Source organism: Thalassophryne amazonica, chromosome 14 (assembly GCF_902500255.1).
Source record: "Thalassophryne amazonica chromosome 14, fThaAma1.1, whole genome shotgun sequence".
NCBI classification, from domain to species: Eukaryota; Metazoa; Chordata; class Actinopteri; order Batrachoidiformes; family Batrachoididae; genus Thalassophryne; species Thalassophryne amazonica.
Genome location: NC_047116.1, coordinates 42358896 through 42375803, shown reverse-complemented (window position 1 = coordinate 42375803; position 16908 = coordinate 42358896). Strand labels below are relative to the sequence as shown.

General features: G+C 40.5%; 1 protein-coding gene across 2 annotated transcripts in view; it reads right to left on the bottom strand.

Annotated features, from left to right (window-relative positions):
* The window catches only part of LOC117525177 (tumor necrosis factor receptor superfamily member EDAR-like), a 63420-nt gene that overhangs the window by 19014 nt on the left and 27498 nt on the right, over positions 1-16908 (bottom strand). For both annotated transcript variants that reach the window (XM_034187025.1, XM_034187026.1), the window contains exons 2-4: positions 14474-14539; positions 10620-10739; positions 1776-1957 (exon numbers count right to left, since the gene is read on the bottom strand). In XM_034187025.1, the coding sequence (XP_034042916.1) occupies positions 1776-1957; positions 10620-10739; positions 14474-14524 (353 nt within the window). In that variant the 5' untranslated portion in view covers positions 14525-14539. The remainder of the gene's footprint in view (positions 1-1775; positions 1958-10619; positions 10740-14473; positions 14540-16908) is intronic.

Sequence of the window (16908 nt, the reverse complement as noted above, 5' to 3'; positions counted from 1 at the left end):
CAACACCCCATGTGCATATGAATGAGTATGCGTCTACTCTGTGTTTACACAACATAGGTGTTGGATGTGGAAAGGTAAGCTAACAAGCAGCTCCTTGAGGGCGGCAAGCCAGAATAAATAGATTAATTAGGTTCTTAAAATTAGGTAATGTGGTAGCCAAGCAGTTAGTGCACTTGTTTCCAGTGAAATAAAGGGACAAGCCAAAAGAACTTAGTCGAATCTCATAATGATTTTTTTTTTTTTTTTTTTTTTTTTTAAATACTGAATGGAAACTGATTTTTATCTGTTCAGTTAAGTAGTTATGTACATCTGGATAATCATCTGATCTTGACATTAAAGATCATTCATGTTTACACTTCAACATATTAATGTTTCAGCTCTTTGGGTTTGTTTTGTCAGGGTTTTAGAGCCAAAAAAACAAGTCAAAGTTGAATTTTTACTAACGCATTGCCCGTGGGATCCACAGGTTCTAGATTGGGTATTGTTTCTAAAATAGGTAGGTGACATTTTTCAAGGATGGTAATAAATTATGCAAAGTTTCTATCATGATTTTAACTGAAAGTGCAGGAAATTAAAATGAGAAGTTTTGTGAATAATTGTATTTATTATTTGGCACATTTAGTTAATGTCATGTCTTACAAATGACAAGGTTGAGATATTTCATTTGATCAGAGCTTGTCTGGTTACCAGGGAGTGATTAATGGTGATATCAATGTCCATTGTTCAGTGTTGTTACCTAATATCCCTAATTTCTCTAAAACTATTAGTCCTATCAACTTTCTCTTTTTGCAGCGTTCATCCTTGATCCAAAGTACATAAGCATACCAAACGACAAATGTCAGCTCTCCCCAGTTTCTCCACGATAAAAGCTAAAATCACGCACACATGTAAACAGAGGCCACTTCGCTTATAATATATAGATAATAAAAGATAGCAGCTAGTGGTTATTGGCAGTTTCAGCTTAATGTTTTAGCAGTTTATCAGTTTAGCGTTATCACATGTATCTTTTAAGTTCACAGATAAGCGAATGTCAAAGCTAATTTTTAAGGTTAGATGTGTCCACCGCTGGAATCGAACATGGCCAACATGAAAATGTAAAGGCAAACCAGCTATAATAAGAAAGAGACCATGTTTAAAGAATTCCAATCTTGCTGGCAGGTGTTTTGCAGCTACATGTGGCCTCCCTGTGCCTCCAGGTCATACCTCCATGCTGCATAAACACAGGGAAGCAGCTGAGGTGAAAAGTTTGACTCGGTGAGCAAATTAGATTCATACCCTGAAGGCAGCATGCATGGCTTGGTACAGATATCACCATGGTGTCTTGGGGTTGGGGGTGGAACACAGCTATATCAATGCAAGAACTGTACGGATCAGGCATGAAAACATTTCTGCTTGGATGTATGAGCAGAAATGATTTGTATGTCGTTATAATGTGAGTAATGTGTAGATCATAATGACATGGTTTCAAAATTATTAAAAGTATTGGGCTTCTGAATTGAGAGGGTAAAATTACAATTCAAACAGGTGACAGCCTCTGTACCATGGTTCAAACTACCCTCAAAAAGAGGTAGAAACTACTGCTCTGGAGGTTCAAAACATCTATATATCCTTCTTACGTGGAATTACACATATTACAGATTCACTCCTAAAGTGGACAAACATAAAGGAGTAAACGGGACTTGATCAACTGACTCTTTGGAGAATAGTGAACCCGCTCTACCAGCTGAGGTGTAGTTGCCCTTAACTCTCCTATTGTGTGTTGGTGTGTTGTTTACCCTGGTAAACAAGGTCCACATTCTGCGTCACTGTCAGGCGTTCCAGGTACAAGCACTGTGGCCCGGTAGAGGGCGTCGCAGTCTTTATGGCGTCTACAGATCTCGTACTTCCCTTTGGAATATTTCCCCTGTGGGCACGGGATGCACGCAAAGTCCTCATCCTTCACGCCATAACCGCATGTCTGTAAAGCACACACAAACATACATGTACTTGTAAATACACATGTAGAAAACAACAAGTCAAGTGATCCCAAACTCAAAGTCGATTACTTTTTTGTCCAGATTTGGGAATTTTCACCGTATTATGAGGTCTATTAAAAAAGTATCCAACCTTATTATTTTTTTTCAAAAACCATATGGATCTGAATCACGTGTGATTGTGTCAGCCAAGCTTGAACCTTTGTGCGCATGCATGAGTTTTTTCACGCCTGTCGGTTGCGTCATTCACCTGTGAGCAGGCTTTGAGTGAGGAGTGGTCCACCCCTCTCGTCATTTTTTTTCATTGTTTAGGAATGGCTCAGAGACTGCCGCATTGCTTGATCAAAATTTTTTCAGAAACTGTGAGGGACATCAAAGTGGGCACCATTCGAGAAATTCAGATGGTTTTTGGTGAAAATTTATGTGCTTCAAAAAGATTACGGAGTGTTGCTGTCGCTTTAAGGACGGCCCAGAGCGACTGGTGGTGCGCCGCGCTCCGAAGCCGCCATCGACAGGCTGAGCGACCATTTCATTTCTAAACGGATGGCTGTATGGATCCGTGACCATCGTGTGCAATTTCTCTGGTTATCACAAGAGCTGGACATCAACCATTTTCCGGCAGATTTCACTTTTAACAAGAGATTTTGTCATGGAAAGCCAAGCGGAGGCTTCGTGCGTCATGATGGATTCGCTACTGGAGCGAGACAAAACCACCTCCGTTTTGGTCTCACAGGACGGCTTTGAGATGGCGTTCAGACAGCTGTCAGTGGTTTTTCCATCGAGTGATTATCCGAGAAATTGTGGATGTGCCTGGACATGCCAGAACATGTCCTGTGAGGCTTCATCACGGCGTTGCTTTGCGCCATGCGGCACCGCCGTGACGCGCAAAGCCTCCGCTCCTCTTTCCATGACAAAAACTCCTGTAACAGTGGAATGTGCCCTTCATTTCCAAACTGGACGCTGTGTTTTATCCGGGATGTCATCTGGCTAGCACAGGAATTGTGAAAAGACGTGGACATCAGCACTTTTTCAGCACATTGAGACAGACGTGCAGAGGAATTCCGCGCGTCGCGGCGGTGCCGCATGGCGCAAATCAACGCCGTGATGAAGCCTCACGGGACATGTTCTGGCATGTCCAGGCTCATCCACAATTTCTCGGATAATCACTCGATGGAAAAACCACCGACAGCTGTCTGAACGCCATCTCAAAGCCGTCCTGTGAGACCAAAACGGAAGTGGTTTTGTCTCGCTCCAGTAGCGAATCCATCGTGACGCGCGAAGCCTCCGCTCGGCTTTCCATGACAAAATCTCTTGTTAAAAGTGAAATCTGCCGGAAAATGGTTGATGTCCAGCTCTTGTGATAACCAGAGAAATTGCACACGATGGTCACGGATCCATACAGCCATCCGTTTAGAAATGAAATGGTCGCTCAGCCTGTCGATGGCGGCTTCGGAGCGCGGCGCACCACCAGTCGCTCTGGGCCATCCTTAAAGCGACAGTAACACTCCGTAATCTCTTTGAACCCCATAACATTTTCACCAAAAACCATCTGAATTTCTCAAATGGTGTCCACTTTGATGTCCCTCACAGTTTCTGAAAAAATTTTGATCAAGCAAAGCGGCAGTCTTTGAGCCATTCCTAAACAATGAAAAAAACGACGACAGGGGTGGACCACTCCTCACTCAAAGCCTGCTCAAAGGCAAATGACGCAACCGACAGGCGTGAAAAAACTCACGCATGCGCACGAAGGTTCAAACTTGGCTGACGCAATCACACGTGATTCAAATCCATATGGTTTTTTGAAGAAAATAATAAGGTCGGATACTTTTCTAATAGACCTCGTATAAGTTGAAAGCATTTGTTTATTTGTGTTTGTTTGTTTTACTACTACTTTGAGGTGCTTGCTCCAAATTCTATCAAACCTGCTGTGTGCATATCGGTTGAAACCAGGATTGTCCTTAAGTGGTTTGTTTTGGTAAATGTCAAGGTCATTGGATCAAAGGTCAAAATTTGGTTATCTGTCTGTTTTCCTACTTGTCCCAGTTCTTTGGACGATTTCCACCAAACTCAATTTATGGATGACATTCAACCCCAAATCTGCCCTTAATGGGTTTTTTTCAACAAAGGTCAATCAAATGTCAAAAATTTGATTTACTGTATATGTACGTTGGTTCTGGAATTGCCCAAATGAGGCCAAATGTATAAAACTTCAGTCATTGGGGTCACTGGGTCAAATTACAAAATTTAAGTTGTTCACTCCAATTTGTAATAAACCTGGTACACGCGTGGGTGATTTCCAGTGCTGCCCAGCAAGTTCAAATTTTCCAAAGGTCCATCACTGTGGTCAAGGTCTCTAGTTGGTCCTTTTGTTGATTTCTGCCAAACTTGGTATGTCAATGAAAGTTGGCCCCAAAATTTACAATTAAAAAAAAATTTGGTGAATGTCAAGGCCATAGAATTGGATTTTGAACCTGATTTGGACCAAATGTGGTACACACCAAGGTGGATTCTCAGATTCCCCTGGCAAGGTCAGCCAGAGGGCAATCATTTGAGTGAAGGTCAAGGTCAGTGGGATCAAATGTCAGATTGCCTTAGCCATGGCTGTTTTCATGGCCATGCGTACTATTACCTTGTATGATCTAATGTAGAAGAGCTCTCCCATCTTCATTATCAGTGTTTCTATCTGTAGCTTTATCTTGTTGCTAGATTTTATGTGACACAACAAAACCCTGACAGAGGTCATGAAGGTGTGTGTGCATATTTCAGTGTCTGGTAGTGTTTAAGAAGATGTGTTTGTTGTTGTGGCATCCACAGTGCATCCATATCTGCATGTTAATTAGAACAGACCATACACACATATAAAGGAACACTCTGCCTCACTGTTCCTTTCTTTCATTTGTGTCTTTTATCTGTCTATTAAAACATGCTGTGCTTTAATAGGCAGTGCATGTATTAAGGCACGCTAACCCCATCTGACTTTTAGGAAAATCTAACATTCTTTTTCTTCTATTTGACTTTCACACATTGTTGTGTGATTCATATGAAAACATATGGTGATAGTGTTGGCATCTTGTCTCATTGGATTAAAGCTAACTTTCGAATGTTCTTTTTTAACTTCTGTTCAGTCAGGCCAAGTCTTTTGTATGTAGATGGTGAAATCAAACCTGGAATATTTATGAATATTGAGCAGGTTTCACAGACTTTGCCAGCTGCGTCTCAAAGCTTCAAAAGACATTGTAATGAGCTTTGTGACCTTCTGGCTTTATTTTATTTTAATTTACATTCACTCAGTCTGGACACAAGATGGAAACTGTGCTGAAGTCACAGTTGTGAGGAGGAACCCTGTGGTTATCTTGTGATGAAATGCATGTCAAAACACACACAGGCTCAGGGGAGGAGAATCACCATGAATTACAGGCTGTGGCAGCCGGAGGATCAGACAGGCAGGAGAAAGTGTAAAGAGAACTCATCTGCCTTTCTTCTGTCTTCTATCACCTCAGCATCGCTCATTAATTACTCTTTATGACAGAGTGATGCATTGATCAGACTGAGCTTATTATTACATCGCAGAGAAGAAAGGATAACTGTTCCGTTGATTTCACAAGATTAAACACAGCACACTGCTTCAGGATGTTTACTACAGGCATAAATAAGGAGGAATGAATGAAGGAATGATGGTCAAAAAAGAAAACCAATGTAAAATTGCAACATCCTCATGTGTGGGGTAGAGAAAGTAGCTTAGAGGGATAAGGAGGTGGGATACCAATATGTAGACCTGGGTTTGAATCCCAGCCACACTGCCGGACTGAGTCCTTGGACAGGACACTGCATCTACTAGGTTGTCTCGGTTCACCCAGCTGTAAATGGTTAATAGCATTGGATGGGGAAGTAACTTAAGTCTGACTGGTGTCCCACCCAGATGGCATCATCTGCATCATATTACGGACACTATGGGTAAACATAGGAACCAATGTGCCCCAGGGCCATATGCATATAGGACTTCCTGCTTCTTCTTCTCAGGTTCAGCATTTCCACAAGCCAGGCATCTTAAAGACAGATATTCCCTTAAGTAGGTGGTTCATTCATCCTAACCAGGTTGTGTAGGCAATAACTTAAAAGCATCACCCTGTTTCTCTTGGGCTTATAACAAGGACAACCTGATTAAAATCTGGTGAATTTTTATGCACAAGATCAATTTACAAAGTAACTTTTTTTAGCCTATATAATATACCATTAACATGTCTGCCACCTGCTGGATGTGCACCTGCCTTCATCTGAGCTAACGGCATAAGCTACCAACTGATGGGAGAAACATGGTGCACACAGTGTAGTCAAACACAGGACAAAATGTGTAATAAAATAGAATAGGAAAGGGGCAGCACGGTGGATTAGTGGTTAGCACTGTTGCCTCACAGCAAGAAGGTCACAGGATCGATTCCCACCTGTGGCCTTTCTGTGTGGAGTTTGCATATGCTCCCTGTGTTTGCGTGGGTTCCATCCGGGTGCTCCGGCTTCCTTCCACATCCAACAACACGCAAGTTAGGTGAATTGGAAACTTTAAATTCATTGTAGTTGTGCGTGCGGGTGTGACTGTTTATTTGTCTAAATGTGGCCCTGTGACAGACTGGCGTCCTGTCCAGGGTGTACCCCACCTCATGTGCTATGACTGCTGTGATGGGCTACCCCCCCACCCCCCCATGATCCTTAAGCGGTTGAAGATAAGTGAGTGTGTGACAACAGGAAAGTAAATCCGGAATACAATTAAGGGTAAAATGTGTTCATGGAAATTATATAGTGCAGCAGATAACTGAAACAATCATGCAAATGGTGATAAAAGCATCAAATTCGGCAGAAATACTCCTTAGACACTCCTCTTTAAAAAAAAAAACGATTGGCCACTTCACTTTTCAATCAGTGGTCAGGTCGTGGTCAATTGAAGAATTACACAGAGGTCAAATTTAAAAGATGCTCCAATCATATTGAAAAATATTCCACATTATTTGCCTGATCATAAAGATTCCAAAAAGGTATAGTTTGGACTATCTGTGACTGAATTCTATGGAGTGACGGGATAAAAACAGCAAGAATGGTGACAAGGGTCAGTTTCATTTTGTACAGGGGTCAAAAGTTAAAGTTGCTCCAATTTTGGTAAAAAGTGATGCAAATTATTGGTTGAGCTAATAGGATTAATAAATAGTTGGAATAGTGGAATAATAATGGAATAATTTTGACAGCGTTGAATGCTTGGTCTCCAAACTAAAGGTCAAACAAGGTCTACGTCTATTGGATTCTATGACGTGACATATGTTACCCCGTAACGTAATAAGTAAGGATGATACATGGTCCAAACTATTCCTTTTTAAAACTGTGTTAACTCAACTACTGTTTTTATCCCATAATTCCATAGAATTCAGTCAGAGGAGTATTTCTGCTGAATTTGATGCTTTTATCACCATTTGCAGGATTCTGCTCTAAATATTCTCTTATCTGCTGCACTAATACCGAGGTTTTTCACCTGTATTGTAAATTACTAAAGGTAAAACTCAAAACGTGTGTAACATTGTTCGAGTATCAAACACATTTAAATTCTCAAAGATAGATTAGTATCCACTTAATTCAAAGCGTTTACATTAGCAATCTTTGCAAATAATCAACTTTGCAAAAACTTCAGAAGCAGCACAAGCTAAGTTAATTCAGGTAGTTTGGTTTATTCGGCTCTAGTGAAGTGTGAAAGTATAATTTAACTCAATTCCATGCCTGTACTTCATTTTATTCATCTCAAACGCAGCGTTCTTTCTCCAGAGGACGTGTCACGCTAACTTGTCCACTAAGGTGTTTGCTTTGGCTTTAAGTTTACTGATTGACACAGCCTAAATTGCTATGTGGCTACTGCACATTAAACTGTTAAAAGAAGTGACAAACCATAAAGAAATTGTTCATTTGAATTTACACACTCTTCACTGTGCAACAATGAAAACACCTGGCTGCCTCTTTGTGTCACAGGTTTGTTTCCAAATCGTTTTCATCAAATTAATTTCTGTTTAATCTCATCATCCTTTCACTAAGATGCAAAATGCGTAAGTGATGTTTGAAGGGAAAACATCTCCAAATGCAGTGCTATGATCTTTCCTGCTAACGCCTTGCACACATTGTCAAGAACTCAGGTGACATGGCACAGATGGTGGGAACACATATGCAGACTCATGACTCAGAGATAAGTGTAAAAATTCTTGATCAAAAACCTGTCAAGGTTTGATACACAGGAAGTCAAATACACAGGCAGAGGTACCGACAACCGTGAGGCAAGGGCGTGGTCCAGAAACAAGCAGAGGTCAGACACAGAGGTAGCGGTACAGGCAAGAGTTAGGCTGAGGCGTGGTCCACAAAAACAAGCAGAGGTCAAACACAGAGAGGCAGGTTCACTGGCAGAGGCAAAGGGCAAGGTCAAAAGACAAGCACGGATCAAACACAGGCAGACACAAGAAAAAGGGCAAACAAGAACAGGCTGGAACGAGGGCTACGCACAAGACTGGAAGCACAAAGAACTGGCAGAGAATATTGGGCAGGCAGGGTTTAAAATACACTGTGGGTAATCAAGAAAACAAGACACAGGTGTGGAGAAGATTCGTGAAAAGGGGGCGTGGTCAAAGAAGAGGGAAAGCAAGAGGCAAGAGAGTTCAGTGAGGTAAAGCAGACAGAATTGGAAAGAAGGACAGGGAAGCTGGTGCAAGAGAGATCAGTGACAGAAAAAAACAGTAATGAATGACTAAGAATACCAAAAGAAAGAAAAGACCTAAAGACCAACAAATATTAATGTGAACAAAACAAAAGGGGCAAACTAGGAAATAAAGTGAGAACCCAAAAAAGAGGACCACAAGAAAATAAAAGACTATAACATAACTAGAACGGAGGTCACCATGTGGCTAAAGTATGACTAAAGTGGAAAAAGCAGAAAATCAAAGATCAGGGCCAGACAGCAGGACAAAGAGAGGAAAGTAGATGTAGACAGGGACTAAAACACAACACAGGGCCTGGCCAGGGTCAAAACATGACACTGCCAGCTCAATTGCAGTGGTTGATTAGTGTTCATTAGTTCTGTGTACATCGGCTCAATGATTCTGACCAGCATGTGCACCTTTTTTTTATTTTATTTACTCCACTAGTGTACGTCGCTGACTCGCTGGTCTGTTTCTGCCAAAGCTTGTGGCTTGTGTTTGTTCAGCTTTGGACAAAAAATATGTTGAAAAGCTTGACGACTATTAATGTACATCTGTAAGATGTTTTTCATTTTCCACACTTCAAGGATAACTTTGCTGTTTTGTTTTTTCCCAGTCTTCGTCAATGAGGCCAAAACACATCTGGGAAGAGCTTATGAAGCTATGTGGTCACTGGGCATAGGTAGTTGGCAATGCTGATATATTTCCAGGAGAACAAAGTTTCAAGTCTTCAGGGTCTTGGGACTTCTTGTCTTGCTGTATGTTTGAGTGAGAGAGATTTGGATTCTAACTAGAGACATAAGGTAAAGACAGAATATCTGGTATCGGGTTTCTCTGGAGGATCCTTGGGTCCTGCTGGAATGACTTTGTGTGAAATGAGCAGTTACTTACGGAGAGGCAAATGAATAATATGAGGTTGCCACTCAGGACCCAAGGCAGTTTTATAATATGGTCATTGTGACACCGCATGGCATTAGTGTGTGCTCTGAGACCTGTTTCCACCTCACATTGGGTAGCATATCAAACTGATTTTGGGGTGTCCCAAGCGACACATCTTCATTAGGAGCAAAACACTTTACCAACCAAGTTGTGTGTACAGTAATTCAGTAAGGGCTTTACAGGCCCTCATGCCCATTGAGCTGGTGCTTATCCCAAATACGTCAGCATGAAATGGAGTCTACAATTCTGCCCTGGACAAGACACCAGTCCGCTGCAGTTGACTTCTCCAGCCAAGGTTCATACTCGTTTACCTCTGGGTGGAATAGAACAATGCAGATGAAGTCTCTTATCCAAAGGTAGGTAGCCTGAAGCACACACCTGAAATCAAGCCCTGACCTATATATTGGTAGTGCAACTTCTACCCCTTCTATAGAAGTTAATGACTCACCTGATACCCACTCTGCTCTAACTCATTGATAAAGTCTAAATCGGTTTTCTTCAGCTTTAAGATAGAGAAGGAATGAAGTCTCATATAGGTCTTTGAGGCACATGGTTGCCAGGGCTTATCCCCAGATTGCATGGCATGTAGCCAGTGAAAGTCTGTGACAACCCCTGGACGGGACGCCAGTCCAACACAGGTTAGTTCCCCAGTCAGGATGGGTCCCTATTTACAGTTGGCTGCACTAAGACAATGCAGATGATGTGTCTTGTCCAAAGATACAGGTAACATGATGAGGAATCAAACCCAGGTCTACATGTTGGTAGTCCATCTCCTTATCCCTCTAAGCTACCTGTTCTGTGAGACAGGAGTTGACTGCTACCATCACTGGTTCACATGATACCAACTGTGTTCTAATTCAGTCTACATAAATCAGTGTCTGCAGCTTTACAATAGAAGAAGAGGTCAGATTAATTTGGAACTGGCAATTTTTAGATCAGTTTTTGAAACAGCGCACTGCAGAGGTCATGACATTTGCGTGTGGGTTGTTACCATGTGTGGCTCCTGTCCTGGTTGGCACTGCGGGCATGCCTGGCAGCTGTTACTGGTCTGGTTGAAGAACTCATACTCTCCACAGCTGGAATACTCCGCTCCAACAAACATACAGCACAACTGTGGAGAGAAAAACTTCAACTACAAAGGCTGCATGAAAACAGATCTTGAAAACATCCACAGTTATTTACTGTATGCACTTTTATGACGTTATTATATTTGCACTGTAATTTATTCATTTTTAGTTTTGGCAGAGACAGTGACCTCATGCTGAGCTCCCTCTGCTTTGATTAGTGACATTTATGTTTTCCAAAAGGTTCACATTCCAAATCCAGAACATTATTTTGTCATTCCATTATTTATTGTTTAATAAAAAATTCAATTTATTTTTTTTTTTCAGTGGGAACCCCTTCTGCTATACTTAAACCTGAGTGCCATTAAAAAGTTGGTATCAAATCTCAAAGCCAAACATGCTTGTGTGAAGTTAGACCAAAATGTATCTTTAGAATGACTTCATATTACAGTAGGTTGGTCAGAAAAACAGCCAAGTGTGATTTTACCAATAACTAATGAATCACTTCTTAGCTAATCTTCGAAAAATTGACAATACCAAAGTTTCTTTTGCCAAACTACGTTGAGTAAAGTTTTGTCATGTTTATAAAAGACATTTGAATTTCAATTAAAATTCAAATTTACCATCTACATTTTAAAATAACACCAATCTATCTATTAATCAGTGCTTGCGTTTTGTTTATGGACATCAATTAGTGAAGAAAACTTTCCAGAAATTCCAGATCTGGGAATAGTGATACTGATTGATGGCTGTTATTAAAAGGAAAGGATGTTACATGTGCCAGCTCAGGTGTGGACCTGGGCACCACTATGCAGTGGACGATCCTTCTGTATTGCACCAGTCGCCATTCTCTAAAGACAAGACACTTGGTGCTATCCTGTGGTTTCGTCTTTTTGAGAGATGACTCTGCTTTGTTGATCCCCTTCATAGTTCGCCTCCTCCAATGGAAGGCATCTGCTGAATCCCCACGCAGTACAGAAATAAGAGTTTTTCTTTTTCTCTGTCAATCTTTGTGAAATGCTTTATAAAGGAAGTCGCAGTTACGCCAACAACACCCTAAAAGGTTTATCTTCCATTATGAGGGATCATCATGATGTTGTATGATGTTTTACCATGTAGTTTTTTTCTCTATGTGTGATCCAGCACTCAAGAGCTTCAGTGTTGTCCAGTGGCCAGTCAAAGCCAAATGGACATCCATGTATCAATTGGCTGCAGCAGATAGTTATTTTTCAGACATGGGGATGGCTGGTTGCCTAATTGCATAGTTGCCATCTATGACCCAGGGCAGTTGTTTGGTGTAGTAGATGTGGCAATGTGAAGCTCCAGCACTTACTCCCAGAGTTGAGCTAACATGGTTTATTTTGACTATCAGTAGTCTGTGTAGATGTAACAGCATCCAGTATAAAGGGCGGTATAATCCACATCCAGAAAACCCATAATTTACAGAATAAGCAGCAGTGGCCTGTAGTGGTAATCAACACCCTGTGTCCACCAGGCTCACCTCTAGAGGATAGTATTTAATCACCATGCAGTGTTTGTATTTTACTTGACAGTTATTTTGTACGATAAAAGATGCCAACATGACCCAAAATAGGAGCTTCGCTGGTCCTCATCTGTATCTGTCAGAATTTCTCTCTTTCAGGGCTAAATATGCAGTGGTTTTCACAGAGTGATGGAAATTTTGCAGAACATTTTCATCTCTGCCTTTTTTTTTTTTTTTTTTTTGTGCTCCTGTGATGGAATGAGTCAAATTTTTGTGACGGGTTTTTTTTTTAACTCGCTATTACTAACCCTACTCCTACCCCCCAACCCTAACCATAACCCCCCCCCCCCCCCCAACTTTTAATTTTGTACAGCCATCACGGAATGAATTTGAATGAATTTGTGCTGCCGTGATGAAAATGAGGTGCTTTTCATCACAATATCACGAACCAACAGATTAATGTATATTTCGTGCTGCTGAATCACGACTTGCCGTGAGACCAGGTTGCTCTGCCCTATAAATGGAGAAAACAAACACCGTGTGTCCCTGATGTGTGTGTCATTATGTCTCACATTAACAAGTACCAGCTGGTGATTTTACTTTTACCAGCACAGTGTGCGTGTGTGCCGATGTGATCAAACCATCACACTTTTTAAAACATCTGCATTTAAGAAAGTGAAAAATGCCAAACATTCCACAGCATCTCTCTATTTTTAATGAACTGCCCCGTGCACTCTCCTTGACTAAACATAACATACAAATACAGACAGTCCAATTTTTTTCTAATTAAATTTATATTACAGTTTAGCCCATAAGACACTGTTACAACACATCCAAGTACAACAGAGTCGCAAAAAACCCCTCTTCATTCTTCCCTCCCTGCCTGCAAAAATGGGCCGTATTGCACTAACTGCATGGTATCCTGGTGGTTGCTCATCATCCCTGCTGCATCAACTGCAGAAATTAGCAGCAGCACATATCAAATGCAACTGGTGGTTTTGCTACTTGGCAGCGCTGATTATACCCCTCACATGTTCCTTTCTGCTCCTTGTTCAACAGCAAGGTGGTGGAGGCATTTAAAAAAAGACAGCCAGTGGTTTCAACATCCAAATAAGCAAAGAATCAACAGATTCTCCATTCAGATTAATAAAATAAATGCTATGTTAAAAAAAAAAGTTAATACGCACTAATTGGTTCATGTGCTGCAGAACTGTGCAAACTGCTGGTACAAAGCAAACAAATTCTGGATACTGCTGTGCCAAGTGAGCAGTCTACCATGGCGGGGATCCAGATAATCACGCCAGGAAGATGTTTCAAGAGCTGATTGGTGCACAGTACAGTCAGATTATTTTACAGAATCAGAATAGGTTAAAAAAAAAACAGCTAAGAAAAACTAGACTGTAATTTAGGAAATTTGATTGTAGAAAAAAAGAAAAGTGTGCTGTGATTGAAACTGATTGTGTGAAAGTTGTTCAAGGATTTACAAGAAGCAAAACTACAAAGACAGAAAAACTAAATATCTCCACCAGGGCCCAAAATGGCTTATCTTGCTAATTCCAAATTCTATTAGTTCTAAGTACCATAGGACATTAGCTTGTAAACATCTGCTGATTACGTCTTCGCTCCAGCAGCTGCTCCTGAGCGATGATGACTTTAGGCAGAATTCATTTGAGTATTTGATTTCCTGAAGGCAAATGCAGCTGGAGAATGAACATGTCATCGAGCAACGTGAGCCAGACTGGGTCTATTTGTTGGACACAGATCCGCCGCATATGAACAACAGTGTTCACACTAAATAAAGTGGACTGTAGTGTTTCCCGTAGGATGGCTGTGATCTCGTGGTCAGGCCCACAACCCTGAAAAATCTGAAACTGTGGAAAATATTGCTCATCGCAGTATTTCACTTCCCCGTGTTTACTTTTTGCTTTTACATTTAATTTACAAAAATTAAATTCTACGATTATCTCATGATGTCCTTCTGTTGTTCTATGTCATACATATTTACAAGTCCCTGAATAAGTCCTGGACTTCATAACCTCAGTCATTAAGAAATGCACACAGTGTGGTACTGTATGATACTTTTGGCTGGACTAGGCGGTTATCAAAATCTGAGTGACGAGTGAGGGAAGCCAGCAGGACATCCATGACAACTGTAAAGGAGTTACAATAAACTGTACATTGTATATCACCAAAAATATGTACACCAACATGGTAGAAATGGAAGTAACAAGCTATAACCTCCCTGGTAGAGGTGATTAAAATGTAATAAAATACAAATTGGAGGGAAAAAAAACTTACCAATAAAAGGGACAGAAGAATGGACTTTGTCTGGTCTCTTCTCTTCGACATTTTTACACCTTCTTCCTAAAGTTACACAGACAAACCCAAAGACAGACAGATGAAGAGTGACGTCTCGCTCATGCTGTTCATTATAGTTCCTACTGCATTCATGTTGCTGCACCAAAGTGCATGCATGAAACAGCAAAGGAATGTAACCATTAGTGCCAACTATAGTGCCGTCAGCATGCTTGGTGTGTGTTTGTGTGTGTGGCCCCGGAGATTTCACTGTGCCATCAAACACGTCATCTGTCATAAACATGTAATAGCAGCAGAGTAACCTTTTGGCAGAACAAACTCTGGCTCCCAACGCCGCTAAGCTCTGAAAAGGGGTGACATCACTTAATAACACTTTATTATCTGCCTCGTTTTGTTACATCTGTCTTGACCTCAGCTTTTATCTTTTTATTTATTTTTGCCAAACTCCTGAACTGCTTATAAAGTCAACAAAAGCTTTTGTAGTATGGTTTTACTCTAGTAAGGTAGTAGGAACTTTCAGCAGTTAAAGAAGGATTCCTGCAGAATTATTCATTTTTCAGCTACATAGGACTATTTATACTCAAGGTAATAGTTTTGAAGTAAAAATGGTGGATTTGTGGGGTCTTGTGTTGTATTTGAATAATACATTGTCTATGGTGTGCTGGAAGTGACAATTATGAAATAAATCAATTATGTGTGCTTATACGTTAATAATATTACAAACTTATGACATAGCCACAAGAATACCCTGACAAACAAATTGGATCAAGTGACTCCACATGACTCCTGTATTTGATATTGGAAGTGGTTTTAATGCCAAGATCTATATTTATATCTATTTACTCTGTCCAAATAAAGTGATTAATTTACAATCAAAATAAAAGCAAAAAGAGATCGATTGAAACTTATGCAGAGTGAAGTGATGGCAGAGAGATGAGGAACCAAGTGAGGACATAGCTGTGTACTTAAATCTTTTCAACAAAATAATAACTCATGGCAATGCTATAATTATCTTGTTTCCACACATTATTAGCTTGTGGCCATGAAAGAAGGCTCTTGTGCTAAACACTAATAACTCGTATCATGATTCATTAATATGCCATGGCTCATGTCGTGACATATTAATGCATGAATGCCATGCATGCTCATGTCAGTGGCCACATATTAATAACTCATGGTCACTCATTCATAATTTGTGCATTAAGGATTTGTAGCTACACATCAATAACTCATGGCCACGCATTAATAACTTGTGTCAATGCATTAGGAACTTGTAGCCACACATCAGTGACTTATGGCCGTGCATTAAGAACTTGTAGCAACACATCAATGACTTATGGCCATGCATTAATAACTCATGTCAGTGCATTAAGGACTTGTAGCCACACATCAACAACTCATGGCCACGCATTAATAACTTGTGTCAATGCATTAAGAATTTGTGGCCATGTATCAATAACTCATTAGCACACATTAATAACTCGTGCCAATGCATTAAGGAACTGAAACCACACATCAATAACCCGTGGTCATACATTAATAACTTGTGTCATTGCATTAAAGACTTGTAGTCACACATCAATAACTCATGGCCATGCATTAATAACTCGTGTCAGTGCATTAAGGACTTGTAGCCACACACCAATAACTCATGGCTGCGCATTAATATCTTGTGTCAGTGCATTAAGAACTTGTAGCCACACATAAATAACTTATGGACACACAATAACTTGTGTCAATACATTAAGGATTTGTTGTCATGTATCAATAACTCATTAGCATACATTAATAACTTGTGCCAATGCATTAAGGAATTGAAGCCACCCATCAATAACTCGTGGTCATACATTAATAACTTGTGTCAGTGCATTAAAGACTTGTAGTCACACATCAATAACTCATGACCATGCATTAATAACTTGTGTCAGTGCATTAAGGACTTGTAGTCACACATCAATAACTCATGACCATGCATTAATAACTTGTGTCAGTGCATTAAGGACTTGTAGCCACACATCAATAACTCATGGCCGCACATTAATAACTCATGTCAGTGCATTAAAGACTTGTAGTCATACATCAATAACTCGTGGTCATACATTAATAACTTGTGTCAGTGCATTAAAGACTTGTAGTCACACATCAATAACTCATGACCATGCATTAATAACTTGTGTCAGTGCATTAAGGACTTGTAGCCACACATCAATAACTCATGGCCGCGCATTAATAACTCATGTCAGTGCATTAAAGACTTGTAGCCACACATCAATAACTCATAGCCATGCATTAATAACTCATCAGTGCATTAAGGACTTGTAGCCACACACCATTAACTCATGGCCGCGCATTAATATCTCATGTCAGTGCATTAAGAACTTGTAGCCACACATAAATAACTTATGGGCACATATTAA